General features: G+C 39.7%; 3 protein-coding genes across 3 annotated transcripts in view; 1 reads left to right on the top strand and 2 right to left on the bottom strand.

Annotated features, from left to right (window-relative positions):
• Positions 1–25,368, bottom strand: part of LOC128743996 (synaptotagmin-5) — a 182,802-nt gene that overhangs the window by 70,847 nt on the left and 86,587 nt on the right. The window lies entirely within an intron of this gene.
• LOC128740462 (general odorant-binding protein 45-like) lies at positions 2,290–3,135 on the bottom strand. Its single transcript, XM_053836002.1, has one exon. The coding sequence runs from the start codon at positions 3,133–3,135 to the stop codon at positions 2,290–2,292; it is 846 nt and encodes a 281-aa protein (XP_053691977.1).
• Positions 4,279–15,440, top strand: LOC128740461 (trypsin 3A1-like). The gene is made up of 5 exons (XM_053836001.1): positions 4,279–4,399; positions 4,495–4,722; positions 4,786–4,949; positions 5,023–5,199; positions 15,258–15,440. The coding sequence occupies exons 1-5, from the start codon at positions 4,279–4,281 to the stop codon at positions 15,438–15,440; spliced, it is 873 nt and encodes a 290-aa protein (XP_053691976.1).

Genomic DNA, 25,368 nt, shown 5'->3' with positions numbered 1-25,368 from the left:
CCGCCATCGACACAACTGATCACCGACCTTATTTAAGCGCGAAGCTGTCAAGCTACTCCGACCTTTTCTCCCTGGTCCAGTTATACGCTACCGGGAACTACCCAAATAATGTGTAAACAACACGCATTACACATTCCAGAGAAATCCTCTAATACGAAATATTAGAATGCCACATCCTCCCCCTGCGTAAAATGAGCATTATAATTTTTGATATTATAGCAGGTCTATTACAAATTATTTACATTCTTGGTGCAGTCGTGTTATTATTTTTGTTTGACATTTGGACTATTTATTTTCTTTAATTTCATGTGATATATTGAAATAATTAAACTCTCATACATAGCCTGTCGAAAAATCGTTCTCCGTTTTGTCATGTGACGACGTAAAATAGAGAATCTTTTTCAGGACACGCATAATCGTCCCGGTAAAAAGCAAAACCGTGGGCTTAAACCGTCGTTAAGACATTACCCTTCTTTATCGGCAGACTTCGCAGCCGGCGGTTAGAGTACAGAATAATTACGGGGCCAGTGTACACGCAAAGAAATATGATTCTGATGCCACGAATGAAATCATGAAATCATGAAATCATGAAATGTAAATTCCTCTCATATCATGACTGAACTGCCATATCAGACGGCATAAAATCATAAATAATAATAATAGTTCATGATTTTGCGTTGTGTTGTACTGCAAGAAGCTCGTGATATCATGATTATTATTCATGGTGTATTTTCATTAATCATAAGCTAGAAACCTGGAATCATGAGTAATTTTGCTCGTTTTGGAGATCAAATTTCTATCCGTGTAACGATCTTACTGACTCTATCTAGCAAGCGTCCCAGTATCTACCATATCTTGTCATTGATATTGTACGTCTATGAATTTTTTCTTCTTGAAGTCAATGGCCATGGCTGTATAGTCCGTCTATGAACTTTACCTTCCTGAAGTCAATGACCATTCCTCTTAGCAAACGTTTTAATGTTTTCAAAACATACGTCTTAGACTCATATCGACCCAAATTTTTTTGGTGTTGGCGTTGGGCTTTTCCCAACTTAATCTCAATATGGTTTGATCATGGACTTTCCCTGTCTCAATCCTAATGTGCGTTGGCCATGAACCTCTTGCCGGCACTAATTAAATACCAATTGACCATGGCATTCTACTTGTTTAATCGTAATATACGTTGACCATGGCGTTGGCCAAATGATTGTTTCCATTATCGTGTATAACTTTAATCACAAATGGAGCACAAACGCCAAACGCTCGAAGCGCAACCTAACAACAATGCTGCCACTAAATGTTGTAACAAACGCTACCTAAAGCACTCATTGTGCCCTAACTTCGCAAGACAAACGCCAGCCGAAGCTAATCCGCACTTCCATTCGGAATTCCACCCGACTAGTCAATATATTGCGTCTTTTCTTGCCTCATATTTTACCTAAAAATTCACCCCAAAAGTTCAATTTGGCAATAGATCGCCAATGTGAAATCCAGTAATTCGCCATCGACTTCGACACTTTCTCTCTGTCCTTCTTACACGTTACCAGCAACTACCCAAATAATATGTAAACGACACACATTTTAGACGAATCCTAACCAGCAGTGCTGCAATGCGGCTTACGGAGGACATACGCGCCATTGCCGTGGTCGAGCAGAAGGTGCTGCCGACGATATTTGGCGGAGTATAAACAGAAAGCGGAGTTGGTGAAGACGTGTGAATCTGCTGGGAGATATTCCCATCATATATATGGTAATTTTCCTGTACCCTAAAAAACGGCCGCGAAGTCTGTCGGTAAAGAAGGGTCAGTTCTTAAGGACGTTTATTCCCATGGCTTTGCTTTTCAAATGGCAGCAGTTGTTAGGTTACGGTGGGTAGGACACGTTGTAAGGATGCCAGGCGATAGTGCGGCGACAACGGTTCTCTTCGACTACCCATCGGCAGCAGGAACAGAAGGAATTACGAAATGGTTCGACCAGGTCGAAATTGGTGACGAGTGGCCCAAGATCGAGTTGTACAGTTCAACAAATTTCGGACGAAAAGCATAAATATTCAATCACTAAGAATGTAAATTACGTTGCACTTCTAGGTCTTAGTAAATAAGAAAAACGACTGCTTTAAAAAGTTTGCTTTTTATTATAAGATTCAATATACCAAGAGATAATTCATTATATTTTCCAAAACAATCTGCCTGAATGATTCGTCTTTGAATTTAGAAAAAAATCGTGTATAAACATATTCTTTGTTTGCGTTTCTAAACTTTGTCCAATTCCTTATACATATGGTCGAGTTTAGTTTCCATTATACAAGTTCGTGTTACATAGACAATTGGCTTGGTCGCCGAGCAACTGCTTGGCTGCAATCTGGATGTACTGTTGCAGCGGAACGTAAGGGCCAATGCATCGTTGCCATTGTTCGAACAATCGTGTCAGCTCATCGGCGTTGCATTTCTCCTTCGCCACATCATCCAGGCACTGTTGCGTGGCCGGATCCAACAGAATGTCATAGCCCAGCTGAGTGTACAGATTTGCCAAATTCCAACCGCTTTGTGAGCTGTAAAATCCACCGCGTACCAGGAAGATATACAGCAAATCCGGGAAATTCTTTTCACCTTCAAATTCACCTTTGCAATATTGAATCAGAACTTCGAGCGGAAGATGGGCGATCGTTAGGCTGGTAAGAGCTAGCTGTTGCAGTTCCAACTGTTCGTAGGGTACGAATTCATCATCCGAGATGAGTTCTCCATAATAACGTAGATAACACTTGAAAGATTCGTAGGCGCGAGTATAGTCATTATCGTAGACGATGCTGGCGAGACATTCACGAGTTCGTTTTTCGTAACAGGTGTCATCCGGTCTTGGGACAAAGTAGTTTTTAAGTACCTGTTCGTGTACACCGGTTTCATCATCCCAGCTGCCCAAATTGATCAACGTACAACGAATCAATTTCTTCACTTCCTCCTCTGGTGGATAGGATTGTTCGATATATCGTCGAACGGTGCAGTTGGGCACTCGATAGTATTCAGCACATTCGTAGAATGCAGTTTGGAAGCTCTTGTAGGTGGTGTAATGGGGAAGATCCGCTAGTGCCTTCGAAGAGTACACGGCCAGAACCAGAATGATTGCGAGTCCTTTCATTGTGGAATATGGTGATGCAACAAATCGAACTGAGCTGCAACTGTACTGTCAAGGGACGGCGCAGATCAATTTAAACCTAGGCTATCCGGACGTGAAACTGATCCATGCATTCGAAGATGTGCCATAAGTGCGGCAATTGCAACGCACTGATAGTGCAGTCCACCCGCATTAAATTGCAGCAAAAAATAGGAGTGAACCATTTGATGGAATTCTACTTCGAGCTTCGTTTACATGCCATGGTTCTGGTTCAGCAAAGCACGATTCATTTGATAGTTGTGGCTTTGCAGAACGCAAACGTTTGCTGCACTCGCGTAAAGCATTCGTTTTGTATGCTTTTTTTTGGGCAGTTAGACGGTGCATTCTGGTTTGGCGTTTTTTACCGGAAATTTTTCATTATCACTCTCAAGGCTATGATTTTTTTTTACATTTTGAACACGGCGAATTTTGTATGAAATTTTACTAACGACTCCAACATCAAATATCAAGTGTTATTTTTTTGCCGTGGATTCTATTGAAAATCAAAATTGATTCATATATATAAGTTTTCGGAGAAATATAGTCAAAAAAGAGTACAATATTGCTTTTAGAAAAAAGAGTACAGCATGTGGTCTAGGCTTAATCGTTTTCAACTGCTTTGTGACAAGCTGTTTATGTCACCTAACTTTGATAATCGTTGCTAGTGCCGCCATACGTAGCATGAAAATAAACGTTTGGAAATGTCACCGTAAAATGTTCGTAAATTAAAATAAAAACAAATCACAAACGACGCAATCAGCAAAGAAACGTTCCGTAAGGCTGTTACCACATTCGTACTTCATCTTATGTCAAAGTGACCTTTCCGATCGAAACTTTCCTTCCAGTTGCAGCTTGTTGCATCGAGCGCACCGATGAAGTAGCGACTTTTACACGAGAAGGTGCTTTCTCTGGATCAAATTACAGTCCATTACCAACAAGTTATGGTTGCGGCTTGGTCCGAGGCAGCCAATTTCTGCGGTAGTTTATATTAAACATCAGCACCGTGCAGATGTGCTCTTATGCGGGAAGAAATGATACTGTGTCTTATGATTAAAAGTTGCAAAGTTAATTCTGCCGACGCCGTTGGAAAGTAGAGCAATCTGCCGTTGGTGCTGTTGTTAGCAAGCGATGGGCACAAAACTTTTATTATGCTTACTATTAAGTTACGTGAGCCGCCTAATTGCTTCGGTACCGGGCCCGGAATCATCCGTGCAACGGAACGGCAAGGATGGAGGATGTTCCGATTGCGGTAAGCTTTCAGAAGATAATTTAAACTACAGCGTCCCGACTTGCTCGTTAGATTCGGCTCAATGTGTTTTGATTGCCATTTCCTCCGGTTTACAGTTTGTGGTGGCTTAGGATCCGATGATTTACGCGTGGTGGGTGGAAATTACAGCAAAATTGGAACCTACCCATGGATGGCAGCGCTTTTCCATCGTGGTACGTTCCTCTGCGGAGGAAGTTTGATTAATGATCGGTACATTCTAACGGCGGCTCACTGCGTGACTCGTACAGATCCCAAGGATTTCAAGGTGTTTCTTAGGAGACCTAGTATTGCCAACAGTAATCCTGGTAAGCTACTGTATGAGATTGAAATAGGCAATTATAATTTTTTTTCATATGCACCTTTTCTAGAAATGTTGGAAAGGCGAATCACTACCATTAAGCTGAATCGCTATCAGGGACTAAGGAACAACAACGATGTAGCTTTATTGCGCCTGCAGGAGCCAGTTTCATTTGGGCTGGATTTAATGCCGATATGCCTTCCATCCGGGTCAGAAACTTATCAGGGAAAGGAGGTAGCTAGTAAAAATAGCTTGCTGGGAATATGTTGAACTGAAAACAATGAAATTATCCATTCCTAATCTTTAGGCAACGGTCATCGGATGGGGAACAACAGCCAACGGGACCTTGTCCGATATGCTACAAGAGCTGACAGTTCCTATCCTTTCGAACCTGGAGTGTAAACGGTCCGGTTATTTTAGATTTCAAATCACAACCCGGATGCTGTGTGCTGGCTTCTTGGAAGGAGGAAAGGATTCGTGTCAGGTTAGTGAATAATGATTTTCTCTGAAGTTTTTCAGCATCTGTTCGGAATATCTCACATTTTTTACACAAAATATTTTCACTAGAATATCTCACTTATTCATGCAGGTGTATAATTGGATTGATATCAGGAAATGATAATCTACAGATTTTTTATAAAACATACAAAAAAACTGAGATATTCGATTAGCTTTCATATTATTTAATTAACCATTATCATGGTTAAAGAAATGCTATGAAATCAACAGTAATTTTAGGCATATTATTACGATGGTTAATTTTACCTATCCATTCAATCGATTCAATTGCTTTTTTTAAGAACTTTACTCGCAAGTAGGTAAATCAAGAAAACAAGGATTCAACTTAGATAAACTATTCGGTTGCAATCTATAACATTAAGTTCAGTTCAATCGCAGCTAAACTTGAGCGTGATGGAAGAGTGACATGGCTAGATAGAAGATTTTTTGTTTAAATCTTTCGAAAGTAAAGGGTGGCTCATATCAAATTGCACCACGGAAGAAACACTGTAGAAAATTAACCATAGGGTATTTTCTCTTGAAAATTTGAGTAGAAGTAGTTTAGAGTGTATTGTTTACACTCTATCTTTATCGCGGTCAGTTTTTTGAAAATTGGGAAAAATGGCGTCACCCGGAAAGTAACGTCGCGAATTTATTTTGCGCAAGCACCTGGAAAATCCTCAACTCTCTCATCATGAATGATGAGACTTACGTCAAGGCGGACTTCCGGTTGCTTCCAGGGCTACTGTACTTCACCGCCCAGCACAAGTTTGATATTCCGGAAGAAGTAAGGATGCAGAAACTTTCATAGTTTGCCAAGAAATACATGATTTGGCTAAGAAATACACATGATGTATCATCATGTGGCAAACGGAGTGCGCCGTTCGTGTCTACCGGGACTGTAAACGGGCAGATCTACCTCAAGGAGTGTCCATAGAAGCATCTGCTTCCTCTGTCGAAGTAACACGATGGCCCTAAGATATTCTGGGCGAATCTACCTTCGTGCCAATATTCAAAGGATGTATTAGAGTGGTACGAAGCCAATGGAGTCACTTTCGTACCCAAGACATGAACGCCTCCAACGCATCGGAACTAAGGCCCACCGAAAAATACTGGGCTATTATGAGGCAGGCACTACGGAAGCATCCCAAGGAGGTCAAGTCTGAGGAAAACAGGAAGAAAAAATGGATTTCCGTACAGATGAAGCTGCAGCTAAGTTGTACAAAACTTTTTAAGTGGAGTTAAGCGTAACGTGCGATCGGCCAATTAGGTAATTTTCTACAGCGTTTCTTCCAATTTAGGCGCAATTTGATGTGAGACACCCTTTAAAGCACAAGGTTTCTTAGGGAATTATCAGGCGGGCTTGATGGAGGCTCATGCAACTGCGGACCAAACTTTTGCCGTCCAACAAATCTTGCAGAATTGCAGGAAGTACGATTCTGACCTAGGGTAGCCAACCTCTAGGCTTTGCAGGTGACTTTGATTTCATAGCCAGAAACTTTGCGAAAGCGGTGATTATCTATGCCGGTCTGAAAGCGGAATCTACTTCACAAAACGCTCGTCGTTCTTAAAAAAACGCTACGATCAAGAAGCATATGCCGCCGTACGAAGCTGACAATGTATAAAACTTTTATTAGATCGGTAGTTTTTTTTGTAATGAGGCTTAAACCCAGAGGTGAATGACCCACAAGACGGACTTGAAGCCGTGGCGCTGCTCACGGAGGGCTCACTCTTTCCGATTCGAGTTTGCTCTTTTGATTACTGCACCTCAGCTAAGCAAAATTTGAAAAAGTGGTAGGGTTTTTTTCTAATTCCCGTCGTAGTAAGGAAAGCCACTCTAATTTTCATCAGTTCTTAGGTGGATTTAATGAATACCACAAAAGTTCTTGCGCTGATTTGACTCAAACACATTTGCCTTCCGATCCGTGCTCTTTTAATTCACTAAAAAGCGATTAGTAAAGCATATTATTGAAATTACGAAGCAGACTTTATTTCTGAAATTCGTCGTACCGTTTTAAAATCCGTCCATCAAAATTTTTCATCGTCCGAACTAAAAGCACAATAATGTTTACGAAGCTAGCGCGCATGTATTTGTGTAGGACAGATGTTATTCTGCAACATTTCTGCTGGTCATGCAAGTTTTCCCGGCTGCAAAATAACGACAATGCGTTGCGTGAGTTATTTTCATTTTATGAATGATGGAAATTGAAACGATTAGTCGACATTTTCTTCTTCGTCGCACGAAAAAACGTAGGAAATTTGGCTGCTAGGAATTCTTTAATGAAAAAAAAGCATTTAAATAGAACTCAGCTCTTTTTGATTGATCGCGTATGATAGTGAACAAACTAAAATATTAGGGAATAACTAATTTTGCATAGTGTGTCATAAAAATCGCTGATATTTTTAATTATTTGTGTTGGATAGGACGGGAATAGGCAATTACGACGAAGCAGCAACATACCCTATATGGAGCATTTGTTGAACAAGTAATTGTCTACAATATTGCTGAAGAAAGTAATGGTTTATCTTTTGTATTTACGGCGCTATAGGGCTGCAATGCCGTCGGTTTTTTTTGCTATTTTTGCTATTTTTGCGCTATTTTTGCTACCAACAGGGTAGCACCCTTACAGCGTTGTAAATACAAAAGATAAACCATTACTTTCTTCAGCAATATTGCAAATAATAGCTAATTATACAAATGCCCCATACATCACTTTTTCAAACTCTGCTTGGTTTAGGTGCAGTAATCAAAAGAGCAAAATCGAAGCGAAAAGTGCATGCCAAGCCTGGTTTCCAGCACTGTTTAGAGAGATTCTCGTTGTACATTTGGTAAAAGTCGATAGGCTACGGAGGGCCGAAGACGTCGAAGAGATGCCGGACGATAGTGTGACGAAAGCAGTTCTCTTCAACAACTCCACCGGCCGAGACTAGGTCTAGGAACAAGGGGCTCAACGTGCAAGGTGGCTCGATCAAGTTGAAAGTAATTGACGACTTCTGAGATGATTGAGAAATTGGCGATGAGTGGCGCAAGATCGAGTTGAACGGAGACGACTGCTTGAAACAGCATGAATCACCCCGGATCTATGCTCCTGCCGACGACCTGGAACTGCTAGATTGCTGAATTTCGTGAAACAGCTAGAACCCCGAAAGTTCGGCATCGTATGACGAAGTACAAGCGGATAGTGGCGCAGGCGTATGAGCCACGAACTGCAGACATTACTTGGAGAGATTTTCGTTGCACACCTGGCGAAAATTGGAAGACTACGGTGAGCCTGCCACGGCGCAAGGATGCCGACGATAATGGACTAAAACTTGTTCTCTTCAGGAACCTCGACAGCACCAGGAATAGAGGGGTTTAACCTTGCTAGATGGCTCAACTAGGTTGAAGCCGACTTGCCTGTGTCGAAACGCTCAGCAAATTGTCGACAAGTAGCCCAAGACCGAGTAAATGGAGAGAAATTCCCGAAACAGTAAGAGCCACTGTGCTAAACTGTTAGATGAGGATACGAACGTATCGTAATCATTCTAAATACCTACATGCAGTGTTGAAAAGTTCATAGCAGCAAAAAACTCAACGAGATTTCAAATACATAAAATTTCATCCTTGATCACCAGCGCGAAACTCACATATAAATTTCTCTCGCTATAATACGCGATGTCTCTGTTGCTATGCGATGTGAACCAAATTCAGCTGTGAGAATTTTGCTTAATTCTTCCACAGCAGGCAGTTCATACAACGAACTAGAGAGCAAAAGAGAAGCTACCGTCAGAGAAAACATCAGCACCGAAAAATGCAGCACACATTCATGAATTAAGATGGCAAACATATTGGTGGAATATACATTTTTCCTTCGCGGGAATCGACATTTTCTCAACTAGAAAGTAACAAGCCCAATAAGAATTAGATAAACATGTAAACGCAGATTTACGTTTTAGTTTAACTTTGCGATTTATTCCCTCATGCTCATTCACAGCTCCGTATTGCACGAGAGAATGCCTATGCTGTTCAACAAGGAATTTGTATGTATATGTGCATAGCTCCGGGTAGCAGTTGAAGCAAAGCAGAATGTGATCAAGCGGGAAGAAATAAGTTTGAGTTTTGTGCTTCTTTCTATGAAAACAGAAAAACTCACGCGTGATTTTTTTCTGCACAGGATCAAGCTGACATAATTCACAGTTGATTTTGATTTTTGATGAGTTTTGAGATTTTGAGTTTTTACCATCACTGGCTACATGGGATATTATTAGTATTTAATAAGGTGAAGCTATTTTGGGCGAACCAACTACCGGTTGAAAGCCCCATTAAAATAGTAAATAAATAAATAAATAAAATCGTGTAATCGTTCAAGATTTCTTTCTCAATTGGATTGCATAGTACACTCGGCGATACCAAATTTACAGGATTTTCGTTTTAGTATCAGATTCAACCTGCGGTGTTTTGTAAAATAACTTTAAGAGCGCGAACACAGACACAACTGGCAACTATTTTTACTGTGTAAAACGGTTTTTGATTCATTAATTTTTTGGAAAATAGCTTGTAAAACTGGTGTCCTAAGGGGACTTTACTTTCCAGTTGTATGCCAAGGATTTGATTAAGGGGGCATAGTACTTTTTACACCATATTTTTTGCCTTATTTCAAATATTTTTTTCTCGATAACGCGAAAAGCGAATCGATTCGGGTTTATTGCTTGCAGAACATTGCACTTTATACTAATATTTGCAGTTTTGTTTGCAAATGTGAACCTCTTCCCCTCTCCCCTACGGCTCCTTGAACATGATCATTCGGAAAAAAACATGATTTGCGGTACCATGGATTGGCGCTGGGGGGCTTATCCGAATTGAAAAATTCCAAAACGACATGAAAGTATATTAAATTATCTCGTGTTTGGCCCATCCTTTTTTTAAAATTCGAACGCATAACAAAATGGCGGACATTCAAACATAAAAGAAAGGTTTTTTGCCGAAAAAATTGACTTTAAACATTTCTTAAAAATATAAAAATTGTAATATCGAAAAAAGGATAAGTCAAACACTAGATAATTTTATTAGCTTTGAAACAAAAAAAGAATCATGAGAATTGCTTCAGCCGTTCTTGAGATATTTATGGTACCGACTTTCAAAACCTGGTTTCGAGAAAAACGACGTTGAAGTTTTTATTCGCTGTGTAAATGCTCCAGACATGCGCAGTACAAATAGCTGTAACTTTGTCAATTTTTGGAATTTATAGAAATGACTTGAAACACATATGGTCAAAATGTTAATCTTTCGAAATAATCAATAAAAAAAAATTCGATTTTTTTTAATTGAAAAAGTACTATGCCCCCTTAAATAGAAACTGATTTGCGTGGTGGGCATGGTGTCCCGTAACGCTGCAATATGTCATATTATACTTTTCAGAGTTTAATGGAAATAATTTTAAATATATTAAAATTATATTATATAGTTCATTTACACATTTACATGAAATTTTTTAATCTTGTTTAATATTGGTTGAATTGGTTTTCACGGATGCGGTCAGATTTTATCATTTATATTATTGAATGGGATAAAGTGAACTATACGACAAAAAGAAATATTGTGCAGCATGTATATAATGTTTGTACTACACTCTCGCAACTTATTCGACAGGTAAAAAATAAACCGACAATCACAAAACAAGGGACACAGTGTTTCAATCGGAGACTAAATACATTATTTCCGTTCGATTGGCATGTATTCCCGGTGCGGCGGCCGCGAAACCATCATCAAATTTTGGAGTCATTTCCCAGCTGAGCTGCTGGCTGAGCAAGCTGAGTTGAATGTCATCTAGATACTCGAAAAATGAAATGAAAAGTCCAATCAAAGTCGATAAATCAAATTATGTACTTTTACTGCCCACCAAGGTTGATGTACGAATTGTAAGTGAATCTTAATTATCATTTTTCCAATTAGCTTAATAAATGCTTCCGGTAAACTGGAATGAATTTTCATGAACATGATTAACCGGACCTTTATGCATACATAACCTCCGAGCAGAGGTTCAGTTTTCATTAAATTTGATAGACAATGCCATAAAATAGTTTAATGTGTGTACACATTGGATATACGGAAGGTTATGGTCTGTCAATATTCTATCAGTTTATTGGAATTTATGCTTATTATGGTAATAAATTGAAAATATTATTTTAAATATTATATTAATAATTAGGTTTCCTGTTCAGTTTTTTTTAATTTGTTGTTCGCCAAGTTGAGTTAAATCATTACCATCTGGTGATATTACAATTCGAAAATTCATTACGACCTCTGTCCTTTCGTAACTTCTAATTTTATATACAGTTAGCATTCGATTAGTGTGACACGACCCCATATCAATTAATGACTGCTATTCATTCTCAGGCATGTAAACCACTCAATTGGTACATGACGGATTTCACGCCAACTCGACCAGAGGTTGGCGTGACTTTCTCAAAATTTTATGAAACTTTGTATGTGTAAAGACTTCATGTAAATAAACAACTTTGCATATATAGTTTTTCGAAAATTGAAAAAAAAACTGCATTTTAAAAAGTAAAATTCGATTTTCTAAAAAAAAAACCATCTCGGAAATTGAAGAATTTTTTTTAAAGTTAGATAATTATATGGCCTACATGTCTCTCATATATTGCAAAATGGGTATATTTAAGGGCAAAAAGTTTTTCTAACAAAAACTTATACCAATTTATACCTTTTTCCCGGGAAGGACTTGAAAAAGTTTTTGTTAGAAAAACATTTATTACTTAAATATGCCCATTTTGCAATACATGAGATACTTGTAGGCCATATTATTATCTACATTTAAAAACAATTTCATCAATTTCCGAGATGGGCTTTTTTAGAAAATCGAATTTCAGTTTTTTAAATGCTATTTTTTCAGTGCTAAAATGATTTTTATTTTTTTTAGTATTTTCTAAGAAAATTCAGAAAATTTTGAAAAAGTTACTCATAGAATTTAATTTTTGAAAATATTGAATAAGTAATTCCCGTTGAAACGGCTACTAGACTAGACGAGGTCTTCAAATATTGGAAATTTTGCACTTAATTGGTTGAAAATGGTTGGAAAATAAGAATTACACTTTTGATACCTCGAAATAGTGGACATCTCGTTCGCCATGGGGCCTAACAGTATCGAAATAAGTTGAATTTTGAGCAAACCTTGAGATCTATATCATGTGATATTTCATAAATTTGCCATGAAACAACTAACAAATGGCCCGATTCTATAAAGAAGAAGAACAGGGCTTTCAAATAGAGTAAAAAAATTTTTGGCGGCCATCTTGGATTTGGTCGCCATATTGGATTTTATCAAAAAATGGCCGGTTCCACCATGAGCCGCCGATTTACGTGTTAAGGCCACCATTGGAAAAAATAGAATGAGAAAAAATGAGAAATGGAAAAGAAAAATTCATAAAATTAGGTATGTAATGGCATTAACTGAATAAAACAACCAGTTATTTGTAGCAAGGTTCGCAATTTTCATATAATTATTGTGATATTTCCAAAATTTGCTATGAAACAAACTATAAACGGCACGGTTTTGTAAAGAGGAGAGATAGGGCTTATAACGAAGTGAAAAAAAATTGGCGGCCATCTTGGATTTGGCCGCCATGTTGAATTTTATCATAAAATCGCCGTTTTCGCCATGATCCCCCAACCGATTTTAATTTCAAGGCCACCATCGGAAAGCTGAGAAAAAATGCGTGTAATTTTCTTTGAAGAGTTATTTTCAGATTTCTTTGGAGATATTTTTTCGACGATTTCTCAACTTTTTGAACCCATGAATACACATGAATGAATACAATAGCAGATGTACCTGCTTACTAACTCCGGAGAGTACAGTCTGTTGGAGACCTTGGCTAAACTAGATGAGGTGTTGTTGAGCGAAGGCAACGTGAGCACTTTTCGTAAAGACGGACGCGAATCCATCATTGACGTGACCTTCGGTAACCCGTCGCTAATGCCGAACTTGAAGGTAATACAAAGACGACAGACGGATTTCGACAAGGCTCTCTTTGTCCAGGCATTCCGAGTATATAGTAAAATACCGATCCTGACTGCGGACGAGTTGATGGATATCTTGGTGAGGTCACGCGATGCTACTATGCCAAAAAAAATGGAGCTGAGAAATCACCGGCGCTTTGCTTACTGGTTGACCGAGACAATTAGTAACCTCCGCGCTAGTTGTATCATAGCTAGACGGTGTGTCTAGATAGTCAGAACTGCAGTAGATCGTGAAGAGCTGAGTGTGGAGTGCAGGTTAGCCAAGGCTGTTTGGAAACGAGACATAAAGATGAGCAAAGCCGCTGCCACAAGGAGCTGTGCAGAAAGCTGATGCCAACCCGTGCTGTAATGAATTGTGGGTAAATAACCGTATCGTGATGGCGAAGGTCAGCTGTGCTCGGTTAAGCCGAAGGTGATCGTGGAGGGACTTTTCTCGAATCACGATCCTACGACGTGGCCAACAACGCCGTACGGTTTAGAAAAAGTGGAAAATGCTGATGGAAGTCTCCGACGATGCGATTGGAAAACAAGAGAGCGTCCAGTCCAGATGGAATCCCTAACATGGCCCTGAAGAGAATAATACAAGCGTACCCGAATGTGTTCAAGACAGTGCTGCAGAAATGTTTCGAGAATGGTAGTTTCCTGTACAGGCGGAAGATCCAGAAGTTAGTGCTATTGCCTGAGCCAGAAAAGACGGGGGAACCAGACCAATATGTCTGCTGGATACATGCGGAAAACTCCTGGAAAAGAAGAGGATTATCTCAAACAGATTGACGTCGTACACGGAAGGTGAACACGGTTTGTCAAATATGCAGTTCGGATTCCGGATACCGGATAGTCGAGCGAAGAAGTCGTCGTCGTAGTAGAAGCGAAGAGAAGATCGTTTTTTCCCCGTAGTAACGATCGACGTAAAAAATGCGTTTAATAGTGTCCTCTGGGAGGCCATCGCCAAATCGCTGCACAGAATGTGGGTCCCTGGATATCTGTGCAGAATTTTGAAGAGTTGCTTCCAAAACAGGGTTCTTCATTACGAGTCCGTCGAGGAGTGGAAGATAATGATCATGGCAGAAGTTCCGCAAGATTCCATCCTCGGCCCAATGCTTAGGACCGGGATATATAACGGAGTACTGACTCTGAAATAGCCCAGCGATGTTCAATATGAAGTAGCATCAAGCCTGAGAAAAACCCTGCGAGGGGGGCTGTGAAGGAATAGACATTAGGCCGTATGAATAAAACAATTTACTTTACGTGCTCCATAATGTTAACATGGTTACCATCTCCGGATCAGTTCACGTCTCGTGTGTGTGTGTGTGTGTGTGTGTGTGAGTGTGTGTGTGTGTGTGTGTGTGTGTGTGTGTGTGTGTGTGTGTGTGTGTGTGTGTGTGTGTGTGTGTGTGTGTGTGTGTGTGTGTGTGTGTGAGAATGAGGAGGAGGAGGAAAAGAGAGATTCATTGTCTTTATTTTCATTGAAAAGACATTTCAATTCAGCCTCGCACAAAATTAAGTTTGCAGGTTGTTAATTCAAATGTTTTTAAGGTTCCTAAATAAAGACAAATACATTTTATAAGTACAATTTTATTAATGATCGGATGATAAACTTGGAGTCTAAACTGAATTTAAAGATGAAGTTTTTCTATTTCCATATTAATTTCTGATCCATCAAATGGCACAGAATCTTATCAATACTCAAACTAGTTATATCTGTATGAAATTAATACAAAGATTTCCGGCTTTAATTGGGGAACGAATTGTACCTACATTCGTAGTTTTACGTCAACTCCACGTTGGCAAACAGAGTAGCAAGTAATGCGAAATTCTGGTTTTAAGACGAGCGCTTTTTGATTTAGGGAATTTGTTTGAACAGGAAAAATGTTACAATGTTGCTACTCTCTGTGTCAACTGTAAGTCTTCTACATAAATTGGATCGAGAAAGCAAATAAAAATCTATTAACCGTTCACCACAAAGCTAAAAAAAATCACATTACAAGGCTGTCTAAACGAATCCTCTTTTGGTTTGTCTTTGACAGGGTGACAGCGGTGGACCACTGCAGCTGGCGAATCCCCAAACCGGGCGGTACGAAATCGTCGGTGTCGTGTCATGGGGCAACGAGTGTGCCCAGCGCAATTACCCCGGCGTATACGCTCGAGTGACCAAATTCGTCGGATGGCTCAGAAGCAGCAGCCGGGATGCCTGCTGGTGTCAGCAGTAGTCAGATATCGTAAAACCGCTCCGACCGGCATAACGACAAGCCGCCGTGAAAGGTCATTTTACGTACGTTTTATCAGTTAACATTCCTCCCTTTCCCTCTGGTGGATGTTTGAAGTTGCCGAGTTTCCGGGAAAAAGAAAACGACGACAATATGAATATACGGCTGTGGAAAATTTTATTTATATATATGTACCTAAAGTCTATCTCCACTGAGCGAATAATGGGCTGAAACGTTACTCGTTCGGGTTACAATCTGGAACGTTTCAAATTTTCACATCGATTTACCCAGCTAACTTATAATGACATAAAATGCAGAAAAAAGAAACAATTTTCATTGTTACTGATATATCACAAACGGCTGTTCAGAGACATCTCCATTTTCTTTCCACTACGCCGTCGTTTACAGAAGATGCTAGGAATAACTTGAAATAATTTTGTTACGACGGAACAATAGCGAGACCTTTTATTTTTCCCTTGTTCGAGAAAAAATTCCAGGAAAAATCAGCTTCGCGGTTCGTTACAGTTATTTTCCAGACTGTTTGGTTACAATCGAACGCTTAAAGTTCATTGGACTCACAGTCTGCCGTAAAATTAATTTTGATTATTCTACACGAGTAAAATTGACGGTGACTCATCGTTCCCGTACGTGGTACTTTTCAATATTATCCTTCGGTTGAAGGATTGATGGGTTTGATACGGGGACTCACTGTAGGTGAAAGGTCACCCGGTAGAAAATGGATCGAGAAAAAGTGTAACAACACCTACACGCGGCAGCATCATCACCGCTGATGGTGGATAATGCTTCCTGTAGCAATAAAAAAAATATATATTTCTTAGGACATCTCCTCGGTCACAATCAAGATAAAGCGGACTTATTTTCCACAACAGCAGCTTCGAAGGGCGCCAGAGCAGTGGACAACTTGAAATGCGATGTAATTTATGGTTAAAGTTTGTACTTTTCCGTAATTGTGCAGATAAAACTGTTTAACATAATGCTCCTAACAATCATCCATCTAACTATTTAAAGACAGATAACAGATAGTATGAATAAGGATACAATTAAATTCTAAAATTTTTAATAGTATCCTCGCGAAGGTAGGCAACCTGCTCAAAAATTAATGAGGATCTTAACTGTGTACCCATCCAAATTGGGTGCATACTTCACAGACGGTGAATAGCCCGTCCGTCTTACCTGCTGTTCATTTCATCGCTTCGTCTTCAGCTTTTTGCGTTTAGAGGATCCTAATAACCGTCGGATGTTATTTTAGAAGGACACCTTTTTAATGAACGGTAAACAGCCTCAATTATTTGGGTAACACGTTTCGTCGCTGCCATCAGAATTCCGAATTGGAGGAAAAGTCTTCTAATTTTCAAATTGGTGTAATTTCATGCTTAGTCAAGCGTATCGTTGTTAGCATATGTTGAGCAAATTTCAAGTTTTGATCCTGGCAAGATTCATTAGTAGCCGGCTGCCAAGGAGAAATAACTTTTTGGCAAACAGACGAAAAGAGAATCTTTTTTTTTCTTCTTTGGAATGGGTGGTTGTTTCTGAGGACTTTTTGCTGTACTTTAAATAACCTGCAGGCTTTTTGTATAACAAAATTAATACAATACCGTTGCTTCGCTTGTGTTATCTAACAGATTTCAATTCGTCGTTTTTACTTGTCTTATATTTCATCATTCGTTGCTGTTTTTGTTCTTTTTGTAACCATTAGTGTAAAATGCAAGTGCCTCAAAACACCACTGCCAATATACCGGCAATTCCTATAATTAATTCAGTATGCTTTTTTACTCAATGTGCTAGAAACCTTCTTGGCATTTCTGTCTTGCACATGTGTAGTATTGTAAATGATACACATCAGTTTATTTTTAGTGAGTCAGGAATTCAAATCGAGATGAATTTTCAACTAGTGATTGAAATAGATTTATTTTTTCTTGTAGGAACATAACCCTAATGAAAAGAAGTAGAATTGTTCTGTGATACTATAGTAAAAGTTTCTAAAATAAACAAATGCGAACAAAATTTAATGGTTCTCAACCCATCATCGTGAGGGGCTCGTACCAAATGGCCGAAACACAAATGACCGAATAACAAATAGTCGAAATACGGATGGTCCAAGTTCATCAACTGTCACTGTTATATTTTGCGGAATCACGAAAGGCCGAACCCCTATTTGGCCGAATTACGAAAGATCGAGCCCCTGTTTCGCTGAGTCTCGAAAAGCTCAACATGAAAAGACCAATTTTCTCGGAATGCCCAAATAACTATTCAATAAAGAAACATGAATAAAAAAACAGTTATCAAATAACTTTAATGGAACAAAAAACAAAATAAGTAATAACTATTTACTACAAAACAAAGAAATGCTTCAAGAATGCCTTTGTTTAGCGATTAATAAATGCACAACTACATTTTTGTTGGTCGTTTTGTGAGCATTTGAACATTTTTAATAGAAATTTTCATCTATATTTCCCTCTGCGAATCTGGAACGTTCCCATGAAGAACCTTTAAAAGTTTAGAGACCTATTTACCGCATCATCAGTAGCAAATGTTTAGATGATTCAGGGCAAGATTGCCCGCCGTCGTAAGCATCGGCCACAGAAACCACTTCTATTTGGGTGCTTAATATCTCTCTCTCTCTCTCTCTCTCTCTCTCTCTCTCTCTCTCTCTCTCACTATAACACAGTTTGATATTGTTTTTATATTATTTTGCTCTTCGCTCCTGCTCGGGTATTTACCTTGCACTCTTTCTAAGTCTCTTTTTCACTCTATCTAACTCTCTCGTTTTCTCTCTTTCACTCGCTCACTCTTGATTTCTTTTTTTGTATGGGCTTATGATTTCGGCCACAATATTATTGGTCTATTTTATGAAATAAAAAATAGACTCATTTCGATGGCCGAAGAGAAAGCGCTACAAAAGATAATCTAATAGAATAAATTCTACGTTTGTTAGGCCCGCAAAGCAAAAAATTGACAGCGTTATCAGTTGATATGTGGCAGCCATGGCGAAGATGGGCAAGTGACTACGCTCGGTGCTTTGTTCGTACTGCCAGCTTTATGTTGGAGCTTGGTATGGGAAATATATTCCACGTCATCGCTTACTTTCTTGGCGGAGGAGGGAAAGTATCTGGTCGTTGCCAGTCCAGCGTCTAGTATGTCTCGCCATCCATTATGGCCACGAAGCGACGTTGCGATCGACAACAAGAAGTTTCTGACGGCATTTCTCCTTCCGATCGATGCGCAAAGTTTCGTAGTATCGTTTAATCAAACGACTTACCGTTGATTGCACGATTCTGAGTTGTTTTCCAATGTCCTGATGAGAAACTTCAGGGTTTTACAGGTGCTTGGGCAAAATTAATTTGCTACGTTGCTTTTCGGGTGACACCATTTTTTTTAATCTTCGAACAACTGACAGTGAAAAAAATACAGTGTAATCAATACACTCTAAACTACTTCTACCCAAATTCTCAAGAGAATATACCCAATGGGTAATTTTCTACAGCGTTTTGTCTCTGATGCAATTTGATGGGGGACACCCTTTATAACAAGCGCCTTCTGGGTAATGTGCATGTAAAAAGAGTAATCAGGGGCCTAGAAATAAACCTATGTTTATGTCACTTGACATGGAATGACCTTGATTCTACTAAGATTCGAACCCATAGCCATTGACTCGTCAAAGTGGACTCTGCTACTGAGCTCTGCTCGTTCTCTTACCCTCAACACTAACTCATCTCAGTCCCCAATTAAATCAGCAATCCCCCTACTTCATCACTTATTCAAATTCCTAATTGTACCTAGAAGCACGGAAATCAGGCCTCCAAGCCATCCTAATTTCCTGTGTAAATTTTGTAATTAGCCAGATTTCAACGATCTTCGTTTCGCTTAATCAAAATTGGCGGTTATAAAAATAGATACAGGGTGAATTCGAAAGAAAATTGAATGAAAATGCAGCGATAAATACTGCAAATTTCGTTAAACTATGTTAAGAGTGTATAGAATGACAGAACCCGATCAGGAGGACCTGACAAAATTATAACAGATCTCGTTGTTTTGTTATCAAATTTTCTGTTAACAGTTTAACAGTTGTTATTAATTTGATATATTTGATCATATTATAACAACCGTTGGTATAAATTAGCCTCCATAAGTGGTTAAAATATCAAAAATTATAACTAAACTGCCTCTAATTAATACCTGATTCATAACAAACCATGTAATGATTTTATCTTAATTTTAATACATTGTGTTAAATGTTAATTGTCAACATTTCAAGATATTTAAAAAATAACACAGCTTATAAAGATGTATTAGCAAGTATTAGTAACTGTGAAGTGACGTAATTAATATACTTTTAAAATGATGATGGTTATTAAAATGAGTTTTGCATGTTACATGCACATGTTATAAAAGTAATTTCCAAGTAACATATTTTGTAATTAAACCGAAATGTGTCATTCTTAGTGGTGTAATCTATATAGCTCATTCATAACTCAATGTGCTACTTGTATCTGAATCTGTTACAAACTTGAATTTTCTTCCTAATTAGTTTATATTTGATTTGTAACATAATATGTTAAAAATATCAAAATGTGTTATAAAACAGATATAATCTTGTTATGGCCTCCAGATCGGGAAGGCATTTGTTATCAAGCGTCGAATGGAAGAATATCCTGGACTGTCAGATCGTGAGTTGGCTGAGCTGTTGAATTGCCCCCGTGGTGTGTGATATTCTCAAACGATTTGGAGACTAGACTTGACAGGATTGAACCCGGAAAGCAGTTGAAACCTCGAAAGTGGTAAACATTCGAAAGTGATGGCTTTTCTAAAATGGAACTTTCTAGAAATGGTAGCAAATGGTAATTTCTAGAAAGCAAAACAAAGGATTGTTTTGAGGAGTTTCAAGGTGCAAGTTTTAACAGTCAAGGAAGATCTACGAGAATTTTCTAATGAAATTCAGATAAATTCCTAGACAAGAAAGCAATACATGCTTCATTCAATCGGCAGATTTTCCTACAAGACTGCAAAGGAAGTGTCTGTGTTTCAGGACACACATGTAGGTTTGGCGTAGGACTATGAATGTATACATCTATATGCACAGTCCCTCCCCTAAATGTTGTTACTACGGACCTTTCTATAGATTTTGTAAAAAGATATTAAATTTGAACATTATTAAGCCGAAGCACAGACATAACACTTGTTTTCCATTCTTCGTACCAATTAAAACGTCATTTCAAATTTGGTCTTAGTTGGGAATGTCTCCATTTCCTTCAAATTGGCGCTTTTTGACGAAAGAAGGGGAACTTTTTGACGAACTTACTACTAAATCCTTGCTAGTTCAAAAGATACTCCTGTTGCTATTTGATATTTGAAAATGTCGATCATAGATGGTGCTAGTATCCAAGTAAAATGTGAGGTACGATAATTTCTGTAGATTTGTCTTCCAAGAGTAATGTCTCCTTGTTTGTGCTACAGCTGTAGCGTATTTCTTCAACACAGATATCACATTGGCCTAGGTTTAGTCGTCGTAAATAATCTTCGACCTGTTGGAACGTAGAACATTTGGCAATTTCGGATTGTTTAATATGCATATGGACTAAGTGAGAATCTGATTTTGATGTAAGCTATAATTGAACTGATGTCAGGGAGATACTAGAGAGAGCCACTAGAGAGAACCTGGCCAAATACCGACGAGCTAGGGACCAGTTGACCACGATCCTGAGGAGAAAAAAGCGCCAAAAGGAGGACAGAGATCGTGAAGAATTAGAGCAACTATTCCGAGCTAATGACACGCGCAAGTTTTATGAGAAGGTGAACCAAACTCGGAAGGGCTACACACCGAAACCTGATATGTGTAATATGTGTAGGGACGAGGGAGGGAATCTAATTACAAAGGAGCGCGAGGTGGTCGACAGGTGGAAGCAGTTCATCGATGAACACCTCAATGGCGAAGTCGCAGAAGGAGGCGGAACGGAAATTAACCTAGGAGCGCCCATGGAAGATAGTAATGTCCTAGAACCTGATCTCCAAGAAGTCAAACGAGAAATCGGGCTGCTGAAGACCAATAAAGCAGATGGGAAGGACCGCCTACCGGCAGAGCTTTATACACATGGCGGAGAAATGCTAGCAAAGGCTCTACACTGGGTTATTTTGAGAATTTGGGAGGAGGAAAAACTACCGGAGGAATGGATGGAGGGAGTGGTTTGTCCCATCTACTAAAGGGTGATCGGCTAGACTGCTGCAACTATCGTGGTATTACGCTGGTAAATGCCGCCTACAAGGTACTCTCTCAGATCCTGTTACGCCGGCTGTCACCGATAGCACAAGGTTTCGTAAGGAATTATCAGGCGGGTTTCATGGGGGCTCGCGCAACTACGGACAAAATTTTTACTATCCGACAGATCTTGCAGAAATGTCGGGAGTACAACGTGCCCACGCATCACATCTTTATTGATTTCAAAGCAGCATACGATACAGTCGATCGAGACAAGGTATGGTAGATAATGCACGAATACGGTTTTCCGGACAAACTGACACGACTGATCAGAGCTACATGGGATCGAGTGATGTGTTTCGTACGCATCTCTGGGACACTCTCAAGTCCCTTCGAGACGCGGCGAGGGTTAAGACAAGGTGACGGTCTATCCTGCATGCTGTTCAACACCGCTCTTGAAGGAGTGACCCGACTAGCGGGCATCGAAACGAGAGGCACGATTTTTACCAAGAGTAGCCAACTTCTAGGTTTTGCAGATGACTTCGATATCATTGCCAGGAACTTTGCGATGGCGGAGGCAATTTACGCCAGACTGAAAGCGGAGTCTAGGAGAATTGGGCTAAAAATAAATGCGTCGAAGACCAAATACATGAAAGGAAGAGGCTCAAAGGAAACAAACGCGCGCCTCCCACGAACGGTAACCGTTGACGGCGATGAACTAGAAGTGGTAGATTATTTCGTGTATTTGGGATCGCTGGTGACCGCGGACAACAACACTAGTAAGGAGATTCAGCGGCGCATCCAAGCGGGAAATCGGGCCTACTTTGCCCTTCGTAAAACGCTACGATCAGGAAGCATACGCCGCCGCACGAAGCTAACAATGTACAAAACCATTATTAGACCGGTAGTTCTTTATGGACTTGAAGCCGTGACGCTGCTCACGGAGGACACACGCGCCCTTGCCGTGTTCGAGCGGAAAGTTCTGTGGACGATATTTGGCGGAGTACAAACTGAAAGCGGAGAGTGGCGGAGGCGTATGAATCACAAGCTACAGGCACTGCTTGGGGAGACTCCCATCGTACATCTAGCGAAAGTTAGCAGGCTACGGTGGGCCGGACACGTCGTAAGGATGCCGGACGACAGTGCGACGAAAATAGTCCTCTTCAACAACCCCACCGGCACCAGGAACAGGGGGGCCCAACGTGCACGATGGCTCGACCAGGTCGAAAGCGATTTGCGACTTCTGAGACGACTAGGAAATTGACGGTGAGTGGCCCAAGACTGAGTTGAATGGCGACGATTGCTTGAAACAGCACGACCCAGCTAGCATTTTTATATGTATAAAAAAGGTAAAAATCAGCATTACGTACAGAAATAAATCGTATTTTATGCGCAAAATTGGCATATCCGTACTATTTTGGAGGCGATATACGTGATTACGAATAATTTTGAGCGTTACGACTATAAAAGTATTTATATACGATAATATCCGATTAAGCGCGAGTCGCTCCGTACTACTCTACGATTTTGTGCTGAAAATCGTATGTATGTCAGTCATTATCATTATATACGACGATTAATTCAACTTGATCCCACTTTATACAGTTTTAGTAGCGATTTCGAGTTTGTTAGGAGATATTTACGATAGTTTTCGTTCATTGATATACGAGTTGGTGCTAACTGGGGAGCCACCACGGCTCTATGCTGCTGAAGAAGAAGTCAGGGAGATACAAAATCATTTTATATTCCGTTCTACATTGGTAGTAGTGTAAAGGATAGATGCACTTTTTATATGGAACTCATAGAGAAAATCGACTATCTATACATATATATAAAAGTGAGCGTGAGTATGTTTGTATGTTCCACTATAACTCCAGAACTCCTTGACCGATCTCTACCAAACTTGGCACACATATTCCTTGATATAAGGGAATCAGCACTGGGGGGTTGATAAGAGGGGATGTCGTAACAAGGGGGGAGGGCCATAACTCCGAAATGCCTGGACGGTTCTTCACCAAATTTGGCATACATGTTCCTTGACATAAGCGAATTAACACTGAATGGTTCACAAGAAGAGAAGGTGAGGGGGGTTATAACAGGGAGGAGGCCATAACTGCGAAATACCTGGACGGTTCTTCATCAAACTTGGCACACATGTTCCTTGGAATAGGGGATCAGAACTCAGGGTGTTGACAAAAGAGGGGGGGGGGTCATAATAAAGGAGGGGGGGGTCATAACAGGGGGGAGGCCATAACTCCGAAATGCTTGGACAATTCTTCATCGAACTTGGCACACATGTTCCTTGACATTAGGGAATCAACACTGGGAAGTTGATAAAAGGGAGGAATCCCTAACAAGGGGGGAGAGATCTAAATAAGCAAAAGGGGCGTTGTGTAACTGACTTTAAGAAAAGAGGGGGGTTCCACCGAGGAGGAATATATGGTAAATAAACCTTGGTTATTTTAGGGCGGTTTTGATGTAATTTTTCGTTACACGGCAAATACGATATCAACAGGAGGATATTACTTGTTGAAAATTTGTAGCAGCGTTTTACATCACTCACATATCTGTTTTGAAAATATGGTGAAAAGAATTTACAAAATATATTTCGCTTTTCTATAATTTAATCAAATCCCGTCAAGTGCCTAGCTGGGTAAAAGTGCGATTCATGGATGGGGCAAAAGTGCGATTCATGGACGAGGCAAAAATGTAAAGCTAATTATATACTGGTTTAGGCACTATTTTATAGATACTAGAAATGGAAGATCTGCAGAAAACTGTGTGCTCTACAGATGTTGGCCGAAGGAAAACAGTGTATTTTCCGCAGATGAAACATAAAACAAACGTTTGGAAAAGTTTCGATCTGACGGAGACTGCAACACACCAGCGCAAAATAGGAAAGGTGCAAATTGAGAATATTCCTTACCAAAACATACTGCAGATTGAAGATAATATGGTTTTGTTAGCTATTGCCGCTAGTGGGGTAAAAGTGCGAATCGGCACTTGATCAGAAAAATTAAGAATTTATTTTGCCTAACACTATTATTCCAGGTGATTTATAGTTGAATGGGAAGACATTGAGTTACTGGATCACCATAAAATATATTTTGTTGTTGTCCTTCTTTATATCTCACGAAAACTGATGACAACTTCAAACATCGCACTTATGCCCCGCCCTACTCTATAGCGATTTTCATTAAACCGCAACCGATGCATAATTAGCTACGTGACAAAAGGGGGAGCTGACTGGGAAGGAACCGACATGTAGGGGGACGAGGAACGTGAGTATGAATGTATGTACCGCCCTAGCTCCGGAACTTTTGGTCTGTTCTTCATCAAACAGCGTTTGTCAAACACATGTTTTTGGCATGATTCTTTTCTACCGGAGGTTGACAAAATAGGGACGGTCTCATAGAAGAAGAGAGAAAGGTTCAAATGGGTAAAGGTTTCTCTTGCATTTGGAACGATAGCAGTTGTACATGTTGTGTTATTTCTTGAAGCGGGAAGACAGTGGCCATTAAAAAGGGGAAGATTCAAGAACGTAAAAAAGGTTTTGTGTCGATTTATAGAGATTACTGAGAAGAAGACAGATTTACAAGTCGTTGGGGGACAACGTGAGAGGAACTGACAAAGGGAGTAAACATATTCATATGAAAAAAAAAGGGTTTTGTTCCTTGCTTAATGAGAGTTTACGTTACAAAACCAGATGTACAAGTG

This window comes from Sabethes cyaneus, chromosome 3 (assembly GCF_943734655.1).
Source record: "Sabethes cyaneus chromosome 3, idSabCyanKW18_F2, whole genome shotgun sequence".
Taxonomy (NCBI): domain Eukaryota; kingdom Metazoa; phylum Arthropoda; class Insecta; order Diptera; family Culicidae; genus Sabethes; species Sabethes cyaneus.
The sequence above is the reverse complement of the archived record's forward strand: the minus strand, read 5'-3'. Positions and strand labels throughout refer to the sequence as shown.

Bases quoted from the DNA above. Each gene is read 5' to 3' on its own strand.
- LOC128740462 (XM_053836002.1), bottom strand. From the start codon at position 3,135: ATGAAAGGACTCGCAATCATTCTGGTTCTGGCCGTGTACTCTTCGAAG.
- LOC128740461 (XM_053836001.1), top strand. From the start codon at position 4,279: ATGGGCACAAAACTTTTATTATGCTTACTATTAAGTTACGTGAGCCGC. The intron at 4,723-4,785 runs GTAAGCTACTGT...CACCTTTTCTAG, and splicing joins TATTGCCAACAGTAATCCTG to AAATGTTGGAAAGGCGAATC. The intron at 5,200-15,257 runs GTTAGTGAATAA...TGTCTTTGACAG, and splicing joins GAGGAAAGGATTCGTGTCAG to GGTGACAGCGGTGGACCACT.